At 49.1% G+C, this 26,109-nt stretch overlaps 9 protein-coding genes across 9 annotated transcripts; 7 read left to right on the top strand and 2 right to left on the bottom strand.

Moving 5' to 3' along the window:
* Positions 1–1,103: 1,103 nt before the first annotated feature.
* On the top strand, positions 1,104–3,026 carry N7503_004394 (fungal specific transcription factor domain-containing protein; the record flags this gene model as incomplete). The annotated part of the gene is made up of 2 exons (XM_057063941.1): positions 1,104–1,678; positions 1,745–3,026. 2 exons carry the CDS (start codon positions 1,104–1,106, stop codon positions 3,024–3,026), a joined length of 1,857 nt encoding a protein of 618 aa, XP_056921684.1.
* Positions 3,027–3,462: 436 nt separating this feature from the next.
* N7503_004395 (aspartate aminotransferase family protein) lies at positions 3,463–4,785 on the top strand (the record flags this gene model as incomplete). Its single annotated transcript, XM_057063942.1, has 1 exon — positions 3,463–4,785. The coding sequence occupies one exon, from the start codon at positions 3,463–3,465 to the stop codon at positions 4,783–4,785; it is 1,323 nt and encodes a 440-aa protein (XP_056921685.1).
* A 3,326-nt stretch (positions 4,786–8,111) lies between these two features.
* N7503_004396 (uncharacterized protein) lies at positions 8,112–11,059 on the top strand (the record flags this gene model as incomplete). Its single annotated transcript, XM_057063943.1, has 2 exons — positions 8,112–9,305; positions 9,374–11,059. 2 exons carry the CDS (start codon positions 8,112–8,114, stop codon positions 11,057–11,059), a joined length of 2,880 nt encoding a protein of 959 aa, XP_056921686.1.
* Positions 11,060–11,607: 548 nt separating this feature from the next.
* Positions 11,608–12,104, top strand: N7503_004397 (Sm-like protein LSM2; the record flags this gene model as incomplete). The annotated part of the gene is made up of 3 exons (XM_057063944.1): positions 11,608–11,621; positions 11,697–11,947; positions 12,073–12,104. The coding sequence occupies 3 exons, from the start codon at positions 11,608–11,610 to the stop codon at positions 12,102–12,104; spliced, it is 297 nt and encodes a 98-aa protein (XP_056921687.1).
* Positions 12,105–12,743: 639 nt separating this feature from the next.
* N7503_004398 (DNA cross-link repair protein PSO2) lies at positions 12,744–15,287 on the top strand (the record flags this gene model as incomplete). Its single annotated transcript, XM_057063945.1, has 2 exons — positions 12,744–13,622; positions 13,674–15,287. The coding sequence occupies 2 exons, from the start codon at positions 12,744–12,746 to the stop codon at positions 15,285–15,287; spliced, it is 2,493 nt and encodes an 830-aa protein (XP_056921688.1).
* A 650-nt stretch (positions 15,288–15,937) lies between these two features.
* N7503_004399 (cytochrome P450) lies at positions 15,938–17,557 on the top strand (the record flags this gene model as incomplete). The annotated part of the gene is made up of 2 exons (XM_057063946.1): positions 15,938–16,230; positions 16,306–17,557. 2 exons carry the CDS (start codon positions 15,938–15,940, stop codon positions 17,555–17,557), a joined length of 1,545 nt encoding a protein of 514 aa, XP_056921689.1.
* Positions 17,558–18,222: 665 nt separating this feature from the next.
* Positions 18,223–20,776, bottom strand: optB (small oligopeptide transporter, OPT family; the record flags this gene model as incomplete). The annotated part of the gene is made up of 3 exons (XM_057063947.1): positions 18,223–18,418; positions 18,481–18,949; positions 19,006–20,776. The coding sequence occupies 3 exons, from the start codon at positions 20,774–20,776 to the stop codon at positions 18,223–18,225; spliced, it is 2,436 nt and encodes an 811-aa protein (XP_056921690.1).
* Positions 20,777–21,891: 1,115 nt separating this feature from the next.
* N7503_004401 (putative C6 transcription factor (Leu3)) lies at positions 21,892–24,040 on the bottom strand (the record flags this gene model as incomplete). The annotated part of the gene is made up of 5 exons (XM_057063948.1): positions 21,892–22,646; positions 22,701–22,954; positions 23,006–23,761; positions 23,817–23,923; positions 23,978–24,040. 5 exons carry the CDS (start codon positions 24,038–24,040, stop codon positions 21,892–21,894), a joined length of 1,935 nt encoding a protein of 644 aa, XP_056921691.1.
* Positions 24,041–25,191: 1,151 nt separating this feature from the next.
* Positions 25,192–25,874, top strand: N7503_004402 (uncharacterized protein; the record flags this gene model as incomplete). The annotated part of the gene is made up of 4 exons (XM_057063949.1): positions 25,192–25,333; positions 25,384–25,502; positions 25,555–25,764; positions 25,827–25,874. 4 exons carry the CDS (start codon positions 25,192–25,194, stop codon positions 25,872–25,874), a joined length of 519 nt encoding a protein of 172 aa, XP_056921692.1.
* Positions 25,875–26,109: the final 235 nt, after the last annotated feature.

Consider the following 26,109-nt stretch of genomic DNA (forward strand, 5'->3'; position numbering starts at 1 on the left):
TGATTCTACCGGGAGGTGAACCTTTGACTCTGAACAAACAGAAATAGCCATAGCATTGACTCAAATTCAAAGATGTAGGGGTTCCAGATTCGTCAAAAGGACGCCATTCCAGTCTTAGGAGATCTAATTTGTCCCCAGTGTAAATAATCCCATGGTATTTGTCACTCTGAAATCGTTCTATACACCTTCCACTGAAAAGGGGTAACTTTTTCTTACTCACTGCCTTGTCCAACTACTCCTAAGGCTGCACTTGGACCGATCCTGGAAGATCGCTTTACAACATTCTAGGCTAGCAGCCTCAAATTATTAATGTTATATTTTTGCAGCTCGATGCTTCGGCGCGAACAAGTCATATGGAAGATATCTTCGCTTGTGTGAAATGGGCGTCAACTTTGTGCTGGAGAAGAATTTGGTAGCGCAGTAGGTATGAGAGCTATTCCAAGGTCGAGAAGATTGTAGCTTGAACAAAGGCCTGGAGAGTTGAAGGGCCCAGAAAATCAGGTCCCAATTGGAAAAATTGAAAATGGAATGGGGTATGGTAGCATAGGTGACAGAGTAACCAATGTTGTTTTCATGGAAGTTCTGCTCTATTCAGCAGGAATATATCCTGCAGGATATTGTAAAGGTTCTAAAGCCCCGTGCTTTGATTGATTGACGGCTGACGGCAGCGCGAGCTTGCCCAGGTGGGAAAACTTTGCATACATGAGCAATAAGTAAAGGTAAACATATGGAACCAGACTGAGCCCAACATTGTGACCTTTTCTTGAACATTCAATATTGCTGTTGCTGTAAGCAAATATGCATCACGTGGCACATTCCCCGCGGGCTTTTCCGCGGGGATCCCCACCAGGACTATGCAAAGATAAAGTCTTTACTCTGGATTACGGCGGCATCAACTCCTCAAGGTTCAATTCGAAGGCTTTCCTATCTTTGGATCAATCTGGCTATACAGATTTGATTGATAACGAAGATCTTCCATGAGCGAACGCAGCGATTCCAAAGGGGAAGGCCGGCCCTATCGGTCACATCTACACCCAGCGTGCTTCTCCTGCAAGAAGCGCAAATCTCGCTGCAAGACGCGAAATGCCTCGGAAATATGCATCATGTGTCAAGCCCACGGCACTAAGTGTGTTTTCCCCCGCTCCGATGATAGCTATGGTGGTCGACAGTCTATTTCGCCCCGGAAATCTCCAGCCAATGCGAGGCAGCGACACATCGCTGGCGACAATACACTGCATGCAGGGCAGTCTCCTCATTCACACTCTGTTTCACAAATGGAAACGCCTGGGACCACTTTGCCTGAGATAGATCGAAACATTGCTGTTGCCCCAGTGGATCCTTCTCTCATGCTGCCTCTTTCGGGAGATCAGCACAAAGCTGAGGGTTTGACTAACCTCGCGGGTCTTGTCACAGAAGCCGAGGATAACACCTCTCACATAGTGAGTCCTGCCGTTGCAGATGATAACGAGATTTTGGAAAGTTATTTATCTGCCGTTCCTGTTACACGACGTTGTTTGGTACCAACAAGTCCATCGTCAAATCGACCACTGCGACCCGTACGATTTAACATTGTTCCCCGACGGCCATTAGGTATCACTGCCAATCAATCACTTGCAGCATCAAAATGTGAAATCATTGAGAAATATCTTGAACCTGACATCGATGAGCATTTGCAGTTGTGAGTATTCAGACGAATATACAGTCAAAACAATTCGTTCATCTGAGTCTTACACTGACCTCTCAGATTCTTCCGGAAGGCTAATACTTGCTTTCCAATATTTGACGAGAATTTGTTCAGGAGTGCATATAATTCCCATAAAGGCAAAATGTCGTCTGCCTTGCTTTGCAACCTATATGCCAACTCTCTTATTTACTGGAAAGATTCACACAAATTGCGTGCAGGGCGCACTCCCGACATTCGATTCATATGGAACCAAGCCAATGAAGCATTGCAATCGGAACTTTTCTTGTCGCCGGGCATCTCCACAGTTATGTCTATTATTCTCAATGTCTGCGGAAGACCAAGTACCTCCATGTTTGGCAACGGTGGAATGGTAGGGACAGCTGTTGCGCTATCTAATGCACTTGGTCTAAACCGAGACCCATCGAGCTGGAGCATATCACCACTGGAGAAAAGTCTACGAATGCGAATATGGTGGCTAGTTGTTCTGCATGATCGGTGGTGCAGTCTGGCATATGGAACTCCTTTACAAGTCCATAGAGCACAATATGATGTGCCATTGCCATTGGTGAGCGATATATGCTCAGTAGATGCCTCATCGTATCATAGGGCAGCAGCTACCATATTCATTGCTCTTCTTAGGTTGACGGATGTGCTCGCTCGCTATTTAGAACACGTGTACAGCGTCTCCAAGGACTCGACTTCTGAACTTTCCGCATTCGATCTGGAGCAGCTTCTCAGCGAGTGGGAGGAATCGCTGACTGGTGATGTCCGTCTTCTTGTTCTACGAGGAACAAATCTTGATGGGCCTGGGGCGGCCAACCTCCGACTTGCTTATCTAGCTGTCAAGCTGCTGCTCCGACGCATTCAACTTGATCTCAACAAGAGCCATGTGCAAGTCGAGATCACCGGCTTCTCTTTTTATATGCAAGCTCAACGTGCGGCCGAAGATATCGCTCATCTGGTGCGAGAAATGAATGAGTCACAACTTCGTGGATTCTGGATTCCCGTGCATGCATTTTCTATCAAATCTGCGACGATGTTTCTTCTTCGAAGTGGTCTGCGAATTAGAGGCCAAGCTCATAATAACCCGCTCGAGACTGCAAAAGACATGATTACTGCTCTCCAAGCTCATCGTCAAGACTTTGATTGGGATTTAGCGGATGATTGTCTTGCTCAGTGTAGTGATTTGGTCGAAAAAATTGTCATGAACAATCCGCAAATCAATACCGAAATCCCTATTGAGGAGTTTCCCCATTTTTCAGAGTACCTCGATATAGATACATCTGCATTAAGTGACCTCTTTGGGGATGTAAACGGATTCTCGGAGGGTCTTTGTTTTTGACAATCGTGTACTTAGATCATGCTATCAAACCAAGCACTCGGCTACGAAAACTAATACAAGAGGGGGCACAGGTGTGAGCGTCTAGGATACCCCTTTGCGCTGAACTGGAAGACCTATTTCCAACAAGATCTTTTGGCGCATGTGTATTACTTGTCAGAGATAACAGCCCTTTGTCCAGCTCAAACTCCGGCAGGTTTAGCTTATCTTCTTACTTCATTGGTGCCAGAATTACCCTAGTGACCGCGGCCAAGTCCCCCACACCTTCCCCGCGGGCGCTTGATTCGCCATCAATTGGAGAACGTAGTGCATTTTTCAAAAAAAGTGTTTGATCCCTTTCAGGCTGATAATCTATGTCATTTAAGATGGCTGCTCACACATTCCTTCTGGTCATCACTCTCCAGCTTCTTACTTTACATCCCACCTCTTCAATATAAACATGGGTTCTTCCGACAGCACTGCCGCCTTTTGGGCCAAAACAAACAAATACCTCATGTCAACGGGAGTCCCGTTTTCTCCTGTCGTCATCACAAAAGCCAAGGGCACTCGTCTTTACGAGGCTGATGGCCGGTCAATCCTCGACTTCACTTCGGGCCAGATGAGCTCCCTTCTCGGTCACTCTCACCCCGAGATTGTGGAAGTCGTTAAGCACTATGTCTCAGAGCTAGACCATCTGCTCAGTAATATGATAACCCATCCAGTCGCCGACCTTGCTGAACGTCTTGCCAAAGTCTTGCCAGCCCCACTCGAGAAATCTTTCTTCCTGAACACGGGTTCTGAATCTACCGAGGCCGCTATCAAGATGGCAAAGTACTATACCGGAAACTTCGAAATCGTCGCATTCGCAGCCAGCTATCATGGTCTGACTCAAGGTTCTGGATCCGCTACATACTCTGCCGGTCGGAAACGCGGCGGTCCTTGCACCCCAGGCCAACTCGCTTTCCCTGCGCCTTACGCCTATCGATCACCTTTCCGGAAAGCCGATGGATCCTACGACTGGGAAACGGAGATGGACTTTGGCTGGTCAATGATTGACCGGCAAAGTGTTGGCTCACTCGCTGCCTTTATAATGGAGCCTATCCTGTCCACCGGCGGGATTCTGGACATGCCCTCGGGGTATATGAAGCGCATGGTGGCCGAGTGCAAGAAACGTGGTATGCTTGTGATCATGGACGAGGCACAGACCGGTGTGGGACGTACAGGCCAAATGTTTGCGTTTGAAAACGATGGCATTGTCCCCGATATTCTCGCCCTCTCCAAGACGCTTGGTTGCGGTCTTCCTCTCGCTTCCGTAAGCACGACAGCTGAGATCGAGCGCGGTTGTACGGAGGCTGGTTTCCTATGGCTTACCACCCATCTTAATGATCCTTTAACCGCAGCTGTGGGAAACAAGGTGCTGGAAATTGTGGAGCGCGATAATATCTGCAAGCGCGCTACCGAGCGTGGTGCTCAGCTACGCGAGGGTCTGCTCAAGCTTCAGAAGAAGTACTGGTGTATTGGTGATGTTCGTGGCCGCGGTCTCCTGCAAGGCATTGAGATCATCTCGGACCCTGTAACACGAGCCCCTGGCTCGGAGCTTGGCCAGGCAGTCTCGGACCGCGCGATGGCGTGCGGTCTTTCCTGTAATGTTGTCAATCTTCCGGACATGGGCGGTGTCTTCCGCCTTGCACCATCGGTGACTGTTACTGCTGAGGAGATTGAAGAGGGCCTGCAGATTCTGGACGACGCTTTTGCATTCGGATTAAGGAAGCTCAACACTTAGGTCCTTAAGGTTTACCTCCACGACTCTAGCAATTAGCGAAGACTTTCTGGTCTGCCTTGAATTACATGTTCTTTTCCCGCCCCGGCCTTTCAAATTTAGGCATAATGCCCAATATATATATAGACTCTCCTGAGGCTGCCTCCTTAGGATTCAATTCAGTACTTATATGATTAAGCACCTTGAAGGTACAACCCTTTGCAGCCCCAAGGTTAGAAGGCAAATTAAGGGAGTTCGTTCGTATTTTTACCTTTGAATATTCAATCTCAAGCGCCTGACTTTCCAAGGCTACTAGGTGCTATGCAAGATAGCGTTGATGCTCGCGATTTCTAAGTTAGCGGCATCTATTCATGTAGCAAAAGCTAGTTACAATTACGAACTTCTAGTGGTTACAAGTCGAAAAGCTCCAAATAGCTAGTCATACAGTATCAACTCCATTAGCATTTAGCATATTGCCTGTGTGGCCTACCTCTTCTGCCTTCCGAAAAGTGAGGCGCAATTGAGCCTTACCAGAGATGGCCTAGTTGCTAGACCCACTCGCCTTAGCGTTAGCATTGCTTGCGTGGCCTATTCTGCCTTGCCAATATGGAATTTCAGTCTCTTTGTTCAGCCTTACCAGTTCTACCAGAGATTCACATATAAGGTGCTTCTGCCTCAGCGAAACACAGGTCGGACATTTGCTGGATTGTATACTATCAAAGGTTGTATCTCGCATAACGATTTTGGGAGGACTTCAAATTTTGAAACTTTGAAGTATCTCAGCAGTACGTTAATGGACTTTACTGATTTGTCTTTACTAAGATTCGTGATTCATCGCTGAAAACTGATACAGCTACTTACGCGATACCGCGCTTGACCATCGAATCGCAATTGAAAATGCCGACTATAATTTTGCTATGCCTTATTATCGGGGCACCGTTTATTCCACCCTCCCGGAAGTTCTGCTCTGGATTGACTAGAGGACAAAGCATTGTGTACTGGATTGGCATCACAATGTACCTTATCGGTCTATGCTTCTCCTTGGGGGCATTTTTATGGAAAAGTATTATTGTTTCACTCTTAAAGCTCCTGATTCAATGCTTATTATATTATAGTCCGAGCAAATTCGACCACAGAAGTTTTAGAGAGAGCATTGATCACAATACAGGACTCCTATACAGGCCTGGGAGGAGTGACAAAGCTTGCTTACTCACTTTCGGCGCTCTGTTATCTGTCTGTTCTAGTCATTTATCTGACGAAGTTTTGTGCGGAGGTATACTGATACCACTTCATTTTACCCATTGATTCCAGCAACTGATTTTCAGATAGTACTTAAACCCTCCGGGGGGTAAGGAAGTCGAAGGCACCCAACAAAGAAACATAGGCTGAAGCCTTACTGGTATGATTGGTTTCAGGGTCTGGATACGTCCGTCGATGGACAACTGCTTCGCTTGCATATCGACAGGGGCGCTTTCACAATCGACAATTTATTGATGTGGATAGAGCGAGCTTATGATTTTTTCCAAGTTTCGATGCGAATCAGCATGGGGCTTGAATACTTGTGTATTGATTCCGTCCCGGAAGCTACTTCCTCTTGTTCGCTTTGTCTTGCCGATTGGACGACTGGCCGATTGATCAACGAGATCAAAGTGACCATTATCCTTATTAAGGCATTTTATTTCATTGAAGTTGAAAGTGGACATTCATGTACAGAAGCAACGCAGAGAGGTGTATAGGATGTCTTGTAGACAGGTGCTACACACCTCCTTTCAGTAGGTGATCGCAATATAATGCAAAGCTTGCATATCGCGTGAAGTAGGTAGTCACACTGTGTACCGGATATCAGGTTGCAAGAATTGCATGTGGGTCAATATAGTGGGGATGCAAGCTGGTGCATTCAACCCATAGAGGCTCGACTCGAAGTCTTTTATTGTGTATACCTACCTATTACCTCCGAATGCTCGTACTTCTGGATTCGGGACTCACTGATGTCTCGAGGCATCTACTTGGCCCTGACAGCATATCGGCAAATGTTTCCATCAAGGCCATTGACACGAAGGTGTGGACCGCCATTACATCCACAACCTTGTTTGCGTCAAATCTCCGGTGATTAGATGTCACAGATAGATATCAATGCATTGTGGATTGTCTACTGGCTTTTCTCAGGGCGGCTATTTGGCTTGGGATGAGAAGAGTAGAGACCGAGAATGTAACCATGGCCATGTCTTTGATTCTTAATCACACTGGTAAGGCGCCCGATCACAGCCTGAGAACGTCTGAGAATTAAAATTCATATCAGCCCTCTCAATACCAATCATAACATTGCAGAAGATCCAGCTGAGATTGAAAGTGTGTCATTGTGGCTATGCTGCCCTGATGATGCCCAGTAGGGCACCAATCCGCGTCGGTACTGTATGCGCCCTCGAGAATCGCATCCCCACTGGCATTATGTCTTAAGTCTCAGGTCGGACCAGTCTAAATGATTGTGGATCACCCTGGAATGAGTCAATTAGCAGGAATTGCTATAATTAATTCAGACTAAGTATGCAATGTTGCTGACTAGCGAAACTGAAGTCATTACCCCTCTTTACATGCTGACTTGGTCGACGCTTTTGGCCGACTCTCTCCACTTTACTCATCAATAACTATGTCATGCCAGACTAATTATCCAACATTCGCGCTGTGAATGTGCCGAAAGTGGTGATATTGAGGTCGCACGGGCCTTGGCGGGGACTAAACATAGCATCCACAGCGGTTAGAAGTATCCGATCATTGGCCCCATCACCAGAGTGGGCAATTCGTCACACTCTCCGCATTCATGATTCGTCCACCCTCTGCATTTTTCCTCCCCACTTATCATGCTCGTTCTTGACGAATTTGTTGGGCATGCGTCGGTCAAGACCTAGTCATTGTTCCCGGGCGACGCGCCGACTGGCCTCTGAGCCAATGAACGTCCTCATCATCGTCGAGTTGACAGGGGGGTCATCTTAGCGGTTCCCAAACTTGCAGTAGCTCATGCACCTGGTGACTAGCCGTGAACAAGGATCGGCTCCCTCATGCACGTCCTCAGAGGGGACGAACGCACCATTCGTCTATATAGTCTATTCAACGGCCCGGGGGACTAACTCGAATTTGCGTCCTTAATTTCGTCATCTTGATTTTCTTTGGTACCATCTGGCTCTGGTAGCTAAGGTGGTTTTTTTTTGTACTGTTTATTTCTTAACTGTTCATTACGCAAACCCGTTGATCGGTGTCCATGCACTTTCCTATTTCCAGATACCCATAGAATTCTGTCCCTGCGATACGCCACGCTTCGGACTAGAACAATCAAACCAACATCGAGCATCAAAATGGCCGACACACTTCGACCTTACCAAGCGCGATGTCCGCCCCTTCGGCAGGCCCGAGGGACGGTGCTTAATACTATAATGGAGGAGGATACTCGCGAATCACAGTTTGCCGAGAAGAGGATCAACACGCCAACACAACAGAAGCCGTTGACTAGCCCAAAGTTGACATTGAAGACCAGCGGGTTATCAGTACCGACTCACGCACAGTTGGCCCGCCTGATGTCGCCTCTTTCAGCGGCAACTGTTTCGTCATGTTGCTCAGATGTGGAATGGCAGCAACAGATGAAAGGATTTGACGACCTGTATGATGCGACAGACGAGGAAGATATGGATGACGACAGCTCGACGGAAATCAGTTTATCGTGTTTTTCACAGCCAACACGGCCATCGAGTTTGGTGACACCGGTCACAAGGGATTCCTATACCTCGACTGGAAGTCGCAGACGCTCTCTTACTCTCCAGATCCCTCCATCCAGTGTCTGGCCCTCTATTACTGGGGGTCACAAGAGCTCGCCGATCCCTCCGACGCCTCCACCCAAGATTCCTGTCTCTCCCGCTGCACTCTCAATGCTTACTCGATCTGTGCCTGCATCCTACGCGCCGCCTTCACTGGATGGAAGTATTTCGTCGGACCAGGAATCCAACCTCAGTGCTCTCGCTACTCCTGATACACACTCTCTGCCCGACTGGGATGCTATGGATATTCACGTCCGGCCTGATGTAGAGGGAAGCGAGGATGAGCTAGAAAACGATAACGTTGATCTCCAGGCCGTTCCAATTACGATCGAGACCCCGGAAGATGTTGACTGGCGCAACGTATTGGGAAGTTTTCCACAAATCCCCACTGCTCTTCAGAATTACGACGAGGCATCCCGGGAACCCACTCCTTCGGATCAGGGTGTCTTTCTTCCAGATGGTGCTCTAGCGATGCTCCACCACATTCAGCTTGATGGTGTACCAGAGGCTTGGTCAGAATCTTCCGAGAGCAACGACGAGATGTGGCAGCTGCAGGCACCCCCAAGCCGCCCTCGCAGTGCCGATGGCGCCACACCAGCGTCTGCTATGTCTAGCTACAGCTTCAGTGAGCTAAGCATTCCTTCCCCTGGTGGGTTCTTTGCTTCGCTCGCTCCGCGTGCACGACACACCTGGTCTATGGCGCCTTCTAACCTCCCCCGTCGTCGGCCGTTGCCGAGGGTTTCTACAACCTGCCATGGCGCCGTGATGATGAAGAGGTCGTCGAGCAGGTCATTGATTGGCCTCAGCGCCCAGAGGAGGATGACCCCGTAACTGCAGTCCGGGATGAAGAAGGACCCCCAACAGCCGTCCGACTTCCATGTGATACCCCCACGCAGCCTGCCACTCGTCAAGATAGCCCAATGAGTGTGACTTTCGAAGCAGTCCAGGAGATCCCCCGTTCTGGGGGCGTTCCTGAGTACGACGAGTCCTATGATCAAGAGCTGCAGGATCGCGCTGCAGATAGCCTTGACCGAACCAGCGTCTGGCTCACTGCTCAGGCTACCTATATGGCTGCTTTAAGTGAAACCAACCCTGTTAATGAGACGGACACTGAGACTTCCACCGATGTGAAAGAGGAGCAACTTCCTGAGGTGCAGGACACCCCCGCCAAGAAAGCAGTTCGGTTTGTCGAAGGCACCCCGGCACCTATGAGCCCTTTACCTCCCCTGCCCTCCACAAGTGCAGGCAAAGATTCAATTTACTGGCGTGGGTTCCAGTCAATCATCGACCGAGCCGAAAAGCCCGATGGCTTTCTCCACAGGAGCATGCGTTACGATGCTGTTCAATCATTCCGTCTCGGGCTGGTCGACAATCACATCAACTGCCTGACAGGAAAGTACGAGCTCGTTCGCCCTGAGCGGCCTGCCTACCGGGGACCGTTCTCAAAAGCACCGCGCAACTCGACCATTGCTTCCGTTCTGGCCGAGAAAGCTCAATTCTCCAAGGTCGAGAAGGAGCAACTCGTCCTTGCCCAGATTTGCGAGCCCATGTGGGCAATGGATTCACTCCGCGCTCTCAACGGTGGCAAGCTACTAACCAGCCCCGCCGAGAAACGCATCGCACGGACAAACAAGATGGCCAAGACCCAGGATGGACCCAAGCGCTCCATTCGCATTCTTGACCTCGGAGGACATTCATCATGCGAATGGGCATGGCATGTCGCCCAGGAGTATCCGAACGTCAAGGTTTACTCTGTCAACAACAAGACCCAGATCGTCAACAGTGGCATCAAGGGCCCATCAAACCACCGCGTGATCTCTGTCGCCGACTTATGGGAACTCCCATTCGGTGCCAATAAATTCGACGTCATAACCACGCGCTCCCTGCACTCCCTTCTCAAGGTCGACCGTCCAGCCGGCTTTGATCGCAATGAATATGACCTTGTCCTGAAGGAATGTCTCCGCTGTCTAAAGCCAGGTGGTTTCTTTGAGTTCATGCTCCTTGACGCCGAGATTTCTCGTGCAGGGAGTCAATCGACTACCTCATCGGTTGAGTTCGCGTCAAAGTTGCGCTCACATGCCTACGACCCCGCGGCCTCAAAGACATTCCTTAGCCGTCTCCGCAACAATGGCTTCGTAGGAATCAAGCGCGCTTGGATGTTCTTGCCAATGGGCATGGAACCCGCCGAGCCCCAGCCGCCTCGGGAGACACCAGCCCCTCGCGTCCCAAGCCAGATTGAAGAGTACGAGGTTGTGCAAGGTCCCATTGGGAGCACGGGCGATGTTGCCAGCATCACAGGATTACTTGGTGGATGGATGTGGGAGCAGTGGCTTGTTAAATTGCGGATGGAGATGGGTCAGGAGCGGGGCCAGTTGCTTGAGGGAGTGGGTGCGATCTTTGATGAGGGAAGGAAGAACGGTGCGGGTTGGACATGTTTGTCTGGTTGGGCCATGAAGCCGAAGCATATGAGAGAAGTAGCTACCTGGATTTGAGGGGGAAGTTGTTTGCATTCATCTTGATACCTGAAGTTCTATTTGTGCCTTTGGGCCGTTTATGTAATTTAATGCGAGACACGAGTTAGGAATGATGTCTAAGATGAGTTGGTGATACCCATCTAGTATACATTACTAGTTCTACCCAGAATATGTAGTTTGTCACCATTGACTTGAGTTGTGGATAAGGACAACAACTATGAACCCTTACGTTCTCAAGATACAAATAAGCAAAATCAAAACCCGAGAGACTTATACATATTCTCATCCGCACATAAATCCTGTATTGCAAAGAGCTACACCCTTCTTATGCCCACGGTATTCCCAGCGGTGGAGCATAGCACGTGACCTACACACCACTCCCGCATCGTGGATCGTTCCTTCTGCCATAGCGAGAGAAGATCCCCGCGCCTTCCATACTCAAGAGCTTACCATCAATACCGTGACTACCTCCGTGTCCAGTGTCAACTTTCTTTAATTAGTCACTTCATTGACTACAGCTCAATCTTCAATTCCTCCACGCGCCTAGTGCGCCATTCCCCACCACCATGCTTTTCTTCAGGTACCAAGCCCAGCTCGTTGCAATAGTCGTTGCGACCGTGAACATTCCCAGCAGGGACTAACTTTCCTTAAACAGCTTCTTTAAGACCCTTACCAACCAGACCGTTACCATCGAGCTTAAAAATGACATCCGCATTCGTGGAATCCTCAAGTCGGTCGACCAGTACCTGAACATCAAGCTGGACGATGTGGAAGTTTTGGACCTGGACAAGTACCCTCACTTGTCATCGGTGAAGAACATGTTCATCCGTGGTAGTGTGGTGCGCTATGTGATGTTGCCTCGGTCGGAGGTTGACGTGGGGTTGTTGGAGGATGCGACACGGCGGGGTGAGTTACTTTGAGCAGCAGTCAGCCGGCCTGTTGCTGTCTACAACAGTCAATGGATCGCTGATCGGATGCTACCCACCCTCTATTACCCCCGGAGACCGAGCTAACCATTGTTGAATGAACAGAGGCTGCCAACCAGGCTGGCAAGGCTCGGTAAACGACCACGATTTAACGCAACAATTTCAACGCCACATTTAATATCCTTGTTAATGCCTCTCGACGCTTGCCAATGTAATATCCCTTGGACCGAGAGAATCGAGAAGAATATCGGGGCCACGAGCCCTCGAATGCAAGAGGTCTGGAAACGATGACCGCAACTGGGAGAGATTCTACGACCGAGCGTTTCTTTTATTTATTTCGGCGATCTTGGCTCTCAATATCTATCGATATGACATCGCATTCAGAGGTGGTGTCGCTGGAACTAGGTACATCAACTTCACTTAGTCCGGCTTCTGCAACATGCGAAAAAATTGGAGAGCCATGGGCCCATTTGGCATGACATGCCTTTCATAAGTCCAATACCCTTGCAATCATTGAATTTTGAGTCTGCATCTTTTCGCCTGTAAATTTGTCAATCTGTAAATTTGTAGGTCTAATAGGTCATGTGACTTCGTGTCGCGGTCCCGCGCGGTTCTCGTTACTGGTTTCTGCACGCCACTCGACCGAGACTTGCTTCAACGGCGTGGATAGGGCTCTGAATAGCCTTGTACACACTAAAAGTCCACCGTTTACGATATAACGAAATTTCCGCTCGGTGTTTGCTATTCCTCTGTTATACCACTCCTCTCATATCGAAATGGCAGGTTCAAGCGCACGCAGGGTGTCAACGCCTTCCAAGACACCTTCTTCTACCAAACGCAATACAAGCATTTTGAGCTTCTTCCAAAAGACCGATAACCCACAAGGAGCGAAATCGACCCAACTTCGCATGTCACATTTCCTCACATCCTCCCCAAGTTCCGGCCGCGGAATACCATCATTACAACATGGCGATAGCTCCAAAAGCGATACACATGAAGGATTGTTCCTAGAAGATAAGAAAGGACTCGCGAAACTTCAGCAGAATAGCGCCAATATCGAGACGAAACCTAGGGCCCGGTCACGCACACCAGACGATTTTTGGGGCGAAAATGACGACACACGATACAATGAAAATGATTCTGCAGTAAAACGCCGCAAAACGGATGAAGCCATTGATTTGACCGAGAATAAGCAAGTGGACGATGAGACGAAACCGCCAAAAGAATCTGCACATAGAAAAGCGACCAGCGGCCCTTTCATCGACGAATCAGACAGCGAGGACGAGGACGACATGGATGCATACCGAGAAATTAAAGATCAAGAATATGCCGAAGACAACCCGATACCTACAATAGCACCAATGAGTGGCGACCACGCCGAGGATTCATCTGCCGAGTCTGCGCAGCCGCCATTGGTAAGAGACACGAGTTATGCCGAAAATGAAGACGAAAATTTTGACGACGAGGAAGAAGAAGATGAATTTGTAGGGGAGGAATTTCGAGAATCACCATGGGGGAATGAGGATGCAAGTTTGAAAGCGTCGCTTGAAGATGTCACCGATGCAATAAGTCCCGCTGAGGCAGAGGGGATATCGGGCATCGCTGATTTTACCTGTCCGGCGTGCCAGGGACGATTAGCCGGGCTCAATGAACGAGTATGTTGTCTCTTTTTATGAGTGATGAAGTTCTTTACTGATTGTTCCCAGCAACGAAATATACATGTAAATGATTGTTTGGATGGGAAAACCAGTTCTATAACGTTACTCGAGTCGGTCCCAACTGAGATCCTACCGAAGGAGCAATCACCGACGCCGACATCGAAACCGACGAGCTCGAATGCAGGATTGACGCGGATTGAACGTGCTGCTATCGCCCGACCTGCTCAACGCGATCCCTTTTCAAAAAAAGATGCCGGCAACCGTACAGCTTTCTCGAAGATGATGGCAGGGAATGCTGAAGACACAGCCTGGGCGGATGCAGCAGCGCAAGAAGCATCTTCTCGTGGAAAGCAGGCATATCAAAGGACATGTCCCTTTTACAAGATTATGCCAGGGTTTTCAATCACCGTGGATGCCTTTCGCTACGGCGCGGTCGAAGGATGTAATGCCTACTTTCTCAGCCACTTCCATAGCGACCACTACATTGGCCTGAGCAAGTCCTGGTGTCACGGCCCTATCTACTGCAGTCGCCCGACGGGTAATCTTGTCCGGCAACAACTCCGAGTTGATCCCAAGTGGGTCATCGATCTCGAATTTGAAACCACCACTGAGGTGCCCAATACAGGTGGTGTGCAGGTCACTATGATTCATGCAAACCACTGTCCAGGCAGTTCTTTGTTTTTGTTTGAGAAGAGCTTCGGAAATGGACCGAACGCTCGTCGACAACGAATACTCCACTGTGGTGATTTCCGTGCATCCCCAGACCATTTACGCCACCCACTTCTGTGCCCCAACCCGATGAATCCAGCTACTGGCCAGCCGCGACAGCAGCGAATCGATCAATGCTATTTGGACACCACCTATCTTAGTCCTAAGTATGCGTTCCCAAGCCAGGCAGATGTCATCACGGCATGCTCCGAACTCTGTGTACGTTTGAACGAAGAGGCTGGCGTGGGACTGGATCTGGGGAAGGCAACCGGGAGTCTGATGAACAAGTTCTTGTCGTCAGTGACAGGGAATGACCAGAAGAAAGACACATCTCAAGCGAGTGGTCGTCTTTTGGTCGTTATAGGGACATACAGTATTGGCAAAGAGCGAATCTGTATGGGCATTGCCCGAGCCCTAGGATCTAAGATCTTTGCTACACCTCCCAAACAGCGTATTTGCGCCTGTCTAGAAGACCCAGAACTCTCTGCACTTTTGACCACAGACCCAAAAGAAGCCCAGGTGCACATGCAGACATTATTTGAGATCCGAGCAGAGACATTGGCCGACTACCTGGATTCCATGAAACCGCATTTTTCTCGCGTAGTAGGATTTCGTCCAACCGGATGGTCTTATCGGCCCCCCGCGGGGCGAATGCTGGAGAACCCGCCCGTACCGACGGTTCTGCGTGGCGAACACTGGCGGACACCATTCACGGTAGAACACCTAACACCCCAGCGTGGGAGCACGCGGGAAAGTGCCTGTTTCGGCGTGCCGTATAGCGAGCATAGTTCATTTCGTGAACTTACTATGTTTTGCTGTGCGTTGCGGATTGGACGTGTTATCCCCACAGTTAATGTGGGGAGTCAGAAGAGCCGGGACAACATGAAGGCTTGGATGGAGCGATGGGAGGGAGAGAAGAAGCGGAATGGACTATTCCCTGTAGAGGATTGGTGATGCCCATACATATTATCACACATATCAGTACTCTCAGCACACATACTCTCTATAACTCGATTTTTCATGAATGCAAACATTGTATGTGAACCGGAAGCCGGATCAGCATTGATCTCCTAATCGAGCAATACGCTCCTATGCACTAAGGATAATTGTAAATCACTTAAGCCTGGCCAATCACGTCTCGCAAATCTCGTATGTAAGCATGTCGATCATCGACAAATCTGCGTCTCGTGATTTGTTCACCGCATAACCGACTTCGGCCGCCAACAACGGCACTTCTTCACTCAAACGCTGACTGGTCACTCCACGTCTCCACTCACTTTATTCGATCCCCAGATACCGAATTCCATTCCCGTCAGCCTTAACCTCGGGGATGCGGTCACCACTCCAAATGATGGTTCTAACATAAATAGTCTTCCTGGTCAGTGACAATTCGGCCTAAAAAATAACTTCCGCCAGTTTACAGAACCCCATCCAGCTTCGTTGTCTGGCAATTGCCATCGGAACTTTACCACGATATACAATATCGGTTGTCATAGTTGAGCTGCACTTCCCCACCTTCAGTGCGGTCGATCAACCTCAGCTTATTGGGCCGAAGCCCTAATTATACATTTCTTTCTTTTTCTTCCCTCTACATCTGAACAACCATGTTGATCTCAATTGAGACCGCCCCATTCCTGGCTGTAGGCTTGGTCATCGCCTACTTCCTTCTGCCCTACCTACAGCGATCGCGGCTGCGTGATATCCCTTCACCCAGTTTCGCTGCATTCACCAATCTCTGGCTCTTCCTGCAAACTCGCCAGGGTAAACGCTACCTTTCTGTCGATCAAGCCCACGCCAAATACGGAAAGCTGGTCCGCATCTCGCCAAATCAAGTCTCCATCGCAGATGACGAGGCTATTGTTGCCGTTTATGGACACGGAAACGGATTCCTGAAGGCGTAAGTCAACCTACCAAACCTTAAAGCCGGGCAAGGAAAAGGAAACAAGAAACCAAATCTAACATGTGTCTACAGCGACTTCTATGACGCTTTCGTCTCTATCCGCCGCGGTCTCTTCAATACCCGTGACCGTCACGAGCACACCCGCAAGCGCAAGACTGTCTCGCACACTTTCAGTGCCAAGTCTATCGGCCAGTTCGAGCAGTATATTCACGGCAATGTCGAGCTTTTCGTTAAGCAATGGAACAAGATCTCCGATCTGCAGGCAAACCCGAAGACCGGCTACGCTTCTCTCGATGCCCTGAACTGGTTCAACTACCTCGCCTTCGACATCATTGGTGACCTCGCCTTCGGAGCCCCATTCGGTATGCTGGAGAAGGGTAAGGATTTCGCCGAAATGCGCAAGAACCCCAACGAGCCTGCCAAGTACGTCGCTGCTATCGAGGTTCTGAACCGTCGTGGTGAAGTCTCCGCTACCCTGGGCTGCATGCCTTCTATTATCCCGTTCGCCAAGTACATTCCCGACAAGTTCTTCAGTGAGGGTCTGGCTGCTGTTGAGAACCTGGCTGGTATTGCCATTGCCCGTGTGTCTGAGCGGTTGAAGCCTGAGGCTATGGCCAACAACACTCGTGTCGATTTGCTCGCTCGTCTGATGGAGGGCAAGGATGAGACTGGCAACAAGCTTGGAAAGGAAGAACTTACTGCCGAGGCACTTACCCAGCTGATCGCTGGTTCGGATACCACTTCTAACACTGCCTGTGCCATTCTCTACTGGTGTCTCCGTACTCCCGGTGTCATCCCCAAGTTGCAGAAGGCCCTTGACGAAGCCATCCCCAAGGATATCGATGTCCCCACTTTCGCTATGGTCAAGGACATTCCCTATCTCCAGTGGGTCATCTGGGAGACCATGCGTATCCACAGCACCTCCGCCATGGGTCTCCCCCGCGAGATCCCCGCCGGTGCTCCCCACGTCACGATCTCGGGCCACGTTTTCGGACCTGGCGATGTCCTCTCCGTTCCCACTTACACTATCCACCGCTCGAAGGCCATCTGGGGTCCTGATGCCGAAGAGTTCGTGCCTGAGCGCTGGAACCCCGAGCGCCTGACCTCGAGACAGAAGGCTGCTTTCATCCCCTTCAGCCACGGTCCTCGTGCTTGTGTTGGACGTAACATTGCGGAGATGGAGCTGCTTGTTATGGGCGCTACTGTGTTCAGGCAATTTGAGTTCCAGCTTGAGCAGGATCACCCCATGGAGACCCGTGAGGGATTCTTGCGGAAGCCTTTGGGCCTGCAGGTTGGCATGCGCCGGAGACGGGTTCAGGGTTGATCAACCTTCTGTCGTGAGGGTGATTTGGGTGGAGCATTGGACTGGATCTGTGTTTATATGATGAGACGGTGTACGGTAAACCTGTCGCCGCTGATGACTTTATGTGATTTCCATTTCAAGATGAATGTGCATAACTTGGTCTAGGGCCTTGGAGAAAACGGACTGTGTATATTATCCCTTTGATTTTACCTCAATTTCTCCAAAACTTTGTCATTCAACTGTTCTTCTTCAGCTGAAGGCTTATAGCCTGTAGTTTCGGCTTATAAAAGTAGAAAGTAGGTAAACATTTTCATATCCGAGACAATTGAATTCTGCTAAATGTGTGCTAGACCATTGAAACTGAATATGAAGGCCCAAACCTCGACTGACGATGCTTGCACTCTCAAGAACCATGCACCAACCCATAAAAAGTAGAATCCCTAGTTCAAATCCACATACCGTCTTCAGAAGTAATTCATTGTATCAGGTAATAGAAAAAAAACCTAAAACCAAAATCAAATTAACGCCTCAATACCCCCAAAACATCCAGGAAGTAGTGAATGATAAAAGCAATGGATCAGATGTCAACTCACTGCTCTCTGAAGAATGTTGGGACGAATTAAAGCATAAATGGCTATTGAGGTGACTTCCCGACAATGAAAAATGAGAGAGACATAATGCAAGACCTACCACGAAGGAGGGCCAAACTTCGCCCCCTTCGGTAGCACAGTTTGAATGGCAGTACCAGTGGAGTCCATTGTGTCTGTTCCGATCTTAGTACCCCACCAATTTGGAAAGTCGGTCTTGGTCATGGTGAGGGTGAAGAAGATGAGAATAGTTGCAAGGGCAAGTCCAATGTCCAAGCCAGCTGAGATAACGGCACTAGGTAGAATCAGATTAGAGAAATTCAGTTGAAGGAAGAAAGGTATCCAGAAAGGACATACTTGTAGGTCATCCACCAACCAGTGTAGCGACCACGGATGTACTTATTGAATATGAATCCGATGATACCCCATGAAAGGTAGTTCAGTGGTGTAGCAGGTGGTATCGTGGCTGCACCGTTGAGGAACAAAGGCGCCACTATATGGCGGATTGGGCTTTGCGGAAACATCCGGGCGCCTATGAAGACTGCGATTGGGAAAAGCAATCCTACAATCCAGAAAAACATCATTGGCGAGTACATTTGGCCAATAGAGAAGATGCGTGATGGTCCAATGGTTCCCCAGACGATCGAGGCTGTGAAGTAGACGCGGCCATTCGGGCAAGTGAAATGATTCACCTGGTGCGGAGTACACACATCTTCTATGTTTGCTAGAGCCCAGTTGAGGACGCAAATTTGGACGATAGAGGTCCAGAAAGTTGCGACAATCTGAGCCTGGAAGGTGACACGTGGAGGGATTTTCATGTAGTGTCCTAATTGAAGCGGGTTAGTAATGTAGGTGGAAAACGCCATGAAGCGGTAATCATACCGAGCTTAAGGTCCGTCACGAAAGACAAGGCCTGGTTCATGGTAATGTAGCCATACGCCTTGAACATCATCATTGCCATTGGTCTTCCAGGCTGCATATAGCCGATGATAAACTCAGTTATCACGTTTAATCCAGGCGTTGAATTGGTGGTCGCGCTGATTATACCAATTGGCAATAACGCCACGACTGATATGAAGATCGCCAGGAGGAAGGCCCACCAGGTCAAGTGAGTCTCATAGCCCAGGACTACCGCGAGCGACATACCCATCATAACTAGGATAGCAGACGCATACCACCAAAAGGGGACAGGTTTGAATCGGGCCATAAGGCGACTGTGAACGTCCTCCATATCATGTCCGACATGACGGATTCGATACCAAACTTCGGCACCATGGAAAAGGCCAACATGGACAAACGTAGAGAGGATACCCGCAAATGAAAGCCCATATGCAAGCATGAAAGTGGTGGATAGAAAAATAGGTGAATAACTGCGGTACTTCTCCAAGTCAAGAGTGTATCCTGGAGTCAAAATTCTGGAAACGTTGTAGACTCTGCCAGTGTTATCATAGCTAGTCGAGTCACTGATAGGCAGATATTGCGAGTAGAACAAGCCTGAGTAATGGATGGCCGGAGTCACGATTAGGAACCAGAATATCACCCCGAAGAGTGTGTTGGCAATGGAAAACCAAGGTGTCATCAGTGGTGAGCCATTGTAACCAGCGATCTGGGTCCAGTCAAAGGTCAATGGAATCAAAGAGAGCCCGGTGGTGCCCCCAAAAAGCTGATTGATCACTGGACTCTGAGGCTTGATCCAGGTCACCCAGGCGATGACACTGAGGAAAGGTGCAATGTAGCCTGGAAACCAGTACCAGCAGAACGAACCAAGCATCACCCACATGAACATGCGGTACCGGCCAATTTTCCACCCCGACACCATGGGTGTGTTGGGCTTTGAGTGATCATGAAGAGCATCGAAGAGGGTGGTATTAATCAACAAAGATGGCCAGATCATGGCTGCAGGTTCCACCAGGAAGCGTGTGAATAACCCTGCAAATCCAAATCCCAACATCTGATTGCTGATGCAGAGTAAAATCTCGAAGACCCAGCCAAACCGTTGACCGTAGAAAACTCGCTGAGCAAGAATTATATCTGTTGCATAAGCTGTGCCGAAAGAAGTATTTGCCATGATGACGATAAGACAATGTTCCTTCTTGCTGAAAGCACCAGGGTTGAGGTTGCATTTAATGCCCAAAAAGTGGAACTCTTTGCTTGGAACCCATTTGGCGCACGCTTTGCCGATAGGATAGGCGAGGAGCTGGGCGATGTAAACTGGGATGGAGATAGAGGGCGCGCGCAGAGAGAAAAAGATGTTTAGGCCCGCACCAATAGTGGCAAAAATAAGCCCAACTATCCAGGCGCGGATCGTATTGCTGTGGCCACCTTCGTCGATGTTCGATACAGCAGCTCGCACTTCAGGATAAGGAGAGTTGTCCAACAGGTCGTGGGCAATGGCAGCGCGAGCATCCTTATCAGCTGTGGCGAGTGCATCATTCGCATTCTCGATGATGGAGTCAGGCAGATTGGGGTCCCAGCGATGAAGTTTTTTCAAGTCATGCAGCCGTTCATCCACAGCATCAATTGGTTTCTCGTCGGCCAAGATGCCTGTTGAAATAGCGACGCCGGCTTGATCTTTCTCGGTGATGGATGCCGAACGCCGTGGGGGGATCTCCAGAACAGAAAGAGGAACGATATTAGGATCATTTACTTCCATAGTGGAGGTCGATTCTGGACGGAAGGGACCTATGATGGCTGGGACGAAGATGCGAGGAGTAGAGAGAGAGAAAGAGACGCGCAGGGATCAGCACAGTATGACAGTAGTGGAGTGAGAGAAGTAAAAGCCAGACTTCCTTGTTTGAAGATTAAACACGCGACAAAAGTGTGGGAACTACTTAATATCCGACGGAATATTCCGAGGTTGATCAAGAGTTAGATGTAACCTTGAGAATAGTATCGGAACAAAGACGCGAAAAGTCCCAGCAAGATTGAGGCGTGGTTGAGGATCGAAATGTTGGTAGATGTGCGCAAGCGAGACAAATTTCGGTAAAGAATTGAGGAAGGAAGTGGGATAGTGAGAATGTGAGATCATGAGAAGATGGAAAGATCGAAAGTGAGAAGTTGGAAAGTGAAGGAGGCATTGTGGAAAGTACAATCAAGATTCAGAAATATCTTCTCAATGTTGTCTTGCAATTATCTAGTTTCCAAATTTGAAGATTTTGAAATTACACTGAATGTAAATGCATGGCGATCCTTGTCTACGGTTGCAGATTACTATTGTATGACAAGGCTCAGGGTTAAAGGCCATCTGGACGCCACGTTGCGCGACGTTGGCGTATGATGTCGCACATTATAGCAGGGCAATGGTCATCGACGTAGTATTGACTGTCCAGTACAAGTGAGATCGCGCTATATACAAAAGCAAAGTGGTTAAAAGGAGAAAATTGGAGCTTGAAACGAATGCCCAGGTGTGTCTGTAAGACTATAGATATGATATTATATGTGGACTTTCAACGACAATCTAGGTATTGTACATCTGGCACCGTGATCGTACCTAAACCCGGAGGTTATAGCAACTCCAATTGAAAACTAGGGAGTTCCATCAACAAGTGTCACATATACATGCAACTTCCCGGGACGATGCACAGAACCGACAAGACTGTTCATAGACCATAGATGCTATAGCCCGAACCTCGGAAATTTCCGCTATTAAACTCTCCGGGGCAATTGGAATACACACAATGTCAGAAGAACAGAAAATAGACACGGAGGTCAAATTGAGTTACACCTCAGCAGTTCATGCGAGCCAACTTTGCAAGTGCCATATGCAAGCTACAACATATTGTTCCCCGCAGCCCAATAATTGGGCATGTTTTCCGTAGGAAACAACAAGTCATCAGTCAAGGCCCACTCAAAGTCAGCCAGGAACTGCTCATCAAGAAGGAATGCATCCTGATTAAGACCACCAGTCACATCCTGTTGACTCGTATCAGTTCCCGTGGCGATAGGCCCGGTTTCCGGCGCTTCATATGACCGCGAATGTCCGTAAACACAACCTCCGGCAGGCTCAACGACAGATCTGAATCTGGAAGGAGGATCATATTCATCTCGCCACCACCAAATAGCATCAATAATAGGACTAACCACTAACCGACCCCGGATGCGGAGTGTGGTGAACTCCGACCCATCTGGTCTCCGGAATGCCTTGTTGCTATTCCATATTGCGCTGAGAACAATCACCATTTTGGAAGCCATGTCTGCACTGTCGACGGACATTTGCTTGGCGAGATTTATGGCTGTGAAGAGGGATGCTCGTGCACGAATCGTTTCTAAGCCGTGTGAAGCGGCTGGACTTTTGAGAATCCTTAGTAAGGAGGTTGAGGCTAGGAATAGACCGAAGTGCATTTGGGCGGGTGTCATTGCTAGGCTGCTAACCCGATCGGTTAAGGATTGAATGTAGTCGATTAAATTGCATGCTGTGACGAGGACTCGTGGGAAACATGCACTTGAGACCCATGTCTGGATCTTGTAGAAGTGGTAGCCTTGAATGGCCATGCGGCCAAATAAGACATCAAACCTCTCGTCATCTTCAAGTCGGTCAGCATAAACAACCATAATTTGAAGCCATGTGGCGATCTTACCAGAAACTGCTTGCAGTTCAAGGTCATCTATCTGACTCTCATATGTACGAAGCAAGATATCAAGGGACCGCTCTTGGTCCATTGACATTGTTTGAATTCCATTTTCCATTACTGCCTCGCTACATCTGCCAACTATCCCTTGGCATCGGAGCTTCAGCGCCAACCACGGAGCGACCTTATCGAGGATAGCTTGGCGCTGCGTTGGGTCTTGCGCGGAGTTGATTCGAGGTATTTGTCCCTTTTGCATGCAGACCCTACCAGAATTAGCAAATATTCCTAACTGCACATTTCTCCTGTGATCTTACCGGTGATAAACTACCACAGACAACGCCCATAATTCGGACCGACGTAGAAGGTCAGCCTCGGAAGGCGCCGGCATTTTCCGACGTGAAAATTCATGACTTGACATTGGGATATGCAAGCCATTCTGCATGGCGACATGCAACATCATCCCTGCAACTGTATAGTTCACATCAGGATGGTCGCCCTTTGGGAATGGCCACTGTAGAATCAACAAAAACGCCTGGATTATGTGCCAAGGCGGTGATGATGACAGGGCGGACATGAATGCCATCTCAATGATACTCCGCGCCAACGCTATCAGCAGCGTGGGGTTTTGTGGATAGACCCGACATGAAACGCCAATGATCGACCAGAAGAGGAAGGGACATTGAGCATAGAAAGTGTTTGGGCGGGTATGAGGATCAAGAATAGGAAGGAACTGGGCATAGTGACGGAAATACAATTGAAACAGATCGTCGATCTCTGCGCTTGTGAGTTTGACTCCACTCAAAGTTCTAGGTAGTGTGGCATCGTCACTGTCGTAGGCCGGTGCCGGAGTCGCGGACCCCAGACTACTTGGAGCTAGCAACTGCGTTGGATACGAGTCAGGCGACAAATGCGATGAAGCAGGAAGAGAGGCAACATGTGGATCCGATCGGCTTCCTAGCTCGGCCGCAGCTGTCAAGAGAGCAATGGGCGAGGGGTGGGGATCTGCAGGTTGTGATTCCCGGAGCTTTCGCCGCAACTCTTCAGACTCGCGCTGCAAATCTGAAAGGCGTCTGGGGCGTATATATCAGATGGTGTATTGATCTGCCCGGTTTGGAATATGCATACCTGCGCTTGTGCTCTCTCTTGAAGGGGTCCGAGATAATGCATTCCGCCTTAACTTTGCGGCATCGAGTACACGGCTCGTCTGGATTTAAATAAACGTCACATTTTGCCTAAAAGCCTTAGTATTTGATGTTATATTGCCCATTGCATCCGGCGACATGTACCTTCTGCTGACGGCACTCGGTGCACGCTTTCTTCCCTTTCTTCAACGGCCTGCGGCGCATCATATTAGCGGCAACAACGGAGATCATGCAAAACGGACCCTTACGTAGCCATAGAGACACTGGCTCAGTTCAACGGGCAATCAGTAAAAATGGCGTAACCGGAGTTAAGGTGTGACAAGGAAGAGTTGAAGATGAGGGACCGCTCCGGTGCCGGTAACTTAGAAGATACGAATCCCGGGACCGGCATGCTTGTCAACGCTGATTGGCTGAAGCGCGGATCCCCACAATAACCATTTTCCATGAATAGTTCTACTATCCACGTTCCTCATGAGACTTCTGTTATCATTCGCCAAGATTAAATTTCATTCAAGATTTCATTCCGCATAACAATACCATACTCAATTAACACAAGACAGGTACACACAAGGTCTTCACTCGGCAAGGACCGAAGTCAATACGACTTACAGCCCGGTTGTGTCGCTTCCTTAGCCAACCCAGTGGAACGATACACAAGAGAATTTTGACTGCCCTGGATAATGGAAGCACAGAATATCGGTATCGGGCCAAGACGGGGTATCCATAAAAGGTCATTGCAGGGGACGCAAGGTACAACCTATAAAACACACATTACTCTCAACCCCTCTAGTTTGAAACAAACTGTTCCTGTGATCTCGTGAGTTCTATGCTATCTTCGTGTTTCACTGAAGGATGATATGAGACTAACGTGATGGGGCCTCCAGTTCGTTGATGAGGACCTTTGTGACTTACGGCTACGTGCAGACTTGACGAATCTGTCATTGTGTAAGATAAGTAGGATAGATGCAGGTGTTGGGGTTGTCGGTGGAACAGCGTAGATGATTTGCAGTTGTTTCTATCGACTCCACGGGTAATGAAGTTATAATTTTTTCGAGACTCCTGCCTATCTAGGTTTGGTGAACTCGAGATTCCATGTGGTGGCGATTACCAGTACGTTCAAACTCGTGGACCTTCAAAGCTGCTCCACATGTTTTTTTATCCAAATTTGGGAATTTTCGCAAAACCATTCTCTGAGGTTATGCTCTATACAAAGTGGCAGCGCCACTGATGGCGTGCGGCAATTGAGAATGTGTTCAACGTGACATCAGCGCCACAGGTAAGGCTATATATCTCAAGCCGACAAACCGTGGCAAATAACCATCAAAGAACAATATACCCCAGCATCAGTTGTATCAAGTATGAGCGCAGACATTCCCACAGTCGCTGATCTCAAACAAGCTGTTGAGGCCGGACAACGGATTACCCCAGCAGATGTCTCAATAATTTCCCACGCCGAAAGCGTGTTGACTGGACGCGGCCCGCTCCGGGGTGGACCAGCTGGTATGCCCTTACCTTGCACCTCTTGGCCATTGTGACTGATCGCAACAAAGCGACCGCCCAAAGCATTGCGATGAAACAAATGAACTTCGATGCCCAGCTAGACGAGATATCCCGCAAGCCGCACAGCCACATAACACACGAAGATGCACGCGAGATGCAAGCCACAGAGGTAGGTGTACTGTCTCATCTCATCTCACCTCAACGACTGACAGGAAATGCAGGGCCGTGCATTTGGTCGACCCCCCGGTCGAGGCTCCGTATCGGAACAAATACGCTCGATCGCCGATCGGAACGAAATCCTCGGACTACCTGCTGTGCCGATCGAAGTGCCGGTCTATGTCACAAAAGACGACGCTCGAGAGGCCCAACGAGCTGAGTCGATGCTGTACGGAGGACAGATTCCCCGACAGGGCATGGCCGCACAGATGCAGGTAAGTGGGGCACCAGAGGTGTTGAGGGGGCTATTACATTAATTATTTGCTTCAATGCATAGAGCGCTGCGGATAAGATCGAGAACGTCAGGCGAGACGAGCCATGGTAGCGGGTCGCTCCAGCTACCTGATAGACATGGACATAGAGCGAATGACAACGAGACATCTGTCCACAGGGCCGTAAATAAATTGTGTGCACGAAGTTCCCACTGTAAGCGGGGGGTAGATATGCGAAGTTTGGGGTCCATCCCTGGACCTGACCCGCTTCATTGCATTCCCAGCTAAATGATCGACGGGCTCGACCAGTGCCGCATCCCGAGACCGTGGTCCTAAATCCCCCATTGT

This window comes from Penicillium pulvis (assembly GCF_028828015.1).
Source record: "Penicillium pulvis strain IBT 33274 chromosome Unknown contig_23_segment0_segment0, whole genome shotgun sequence".
Lineage (NCBI taxonomy): Eukaryota > Fungi > Ascomycota > Eurotiomycetes > Eurotiales > Aspergillaceae > Penicillium > Penicillium pulvis.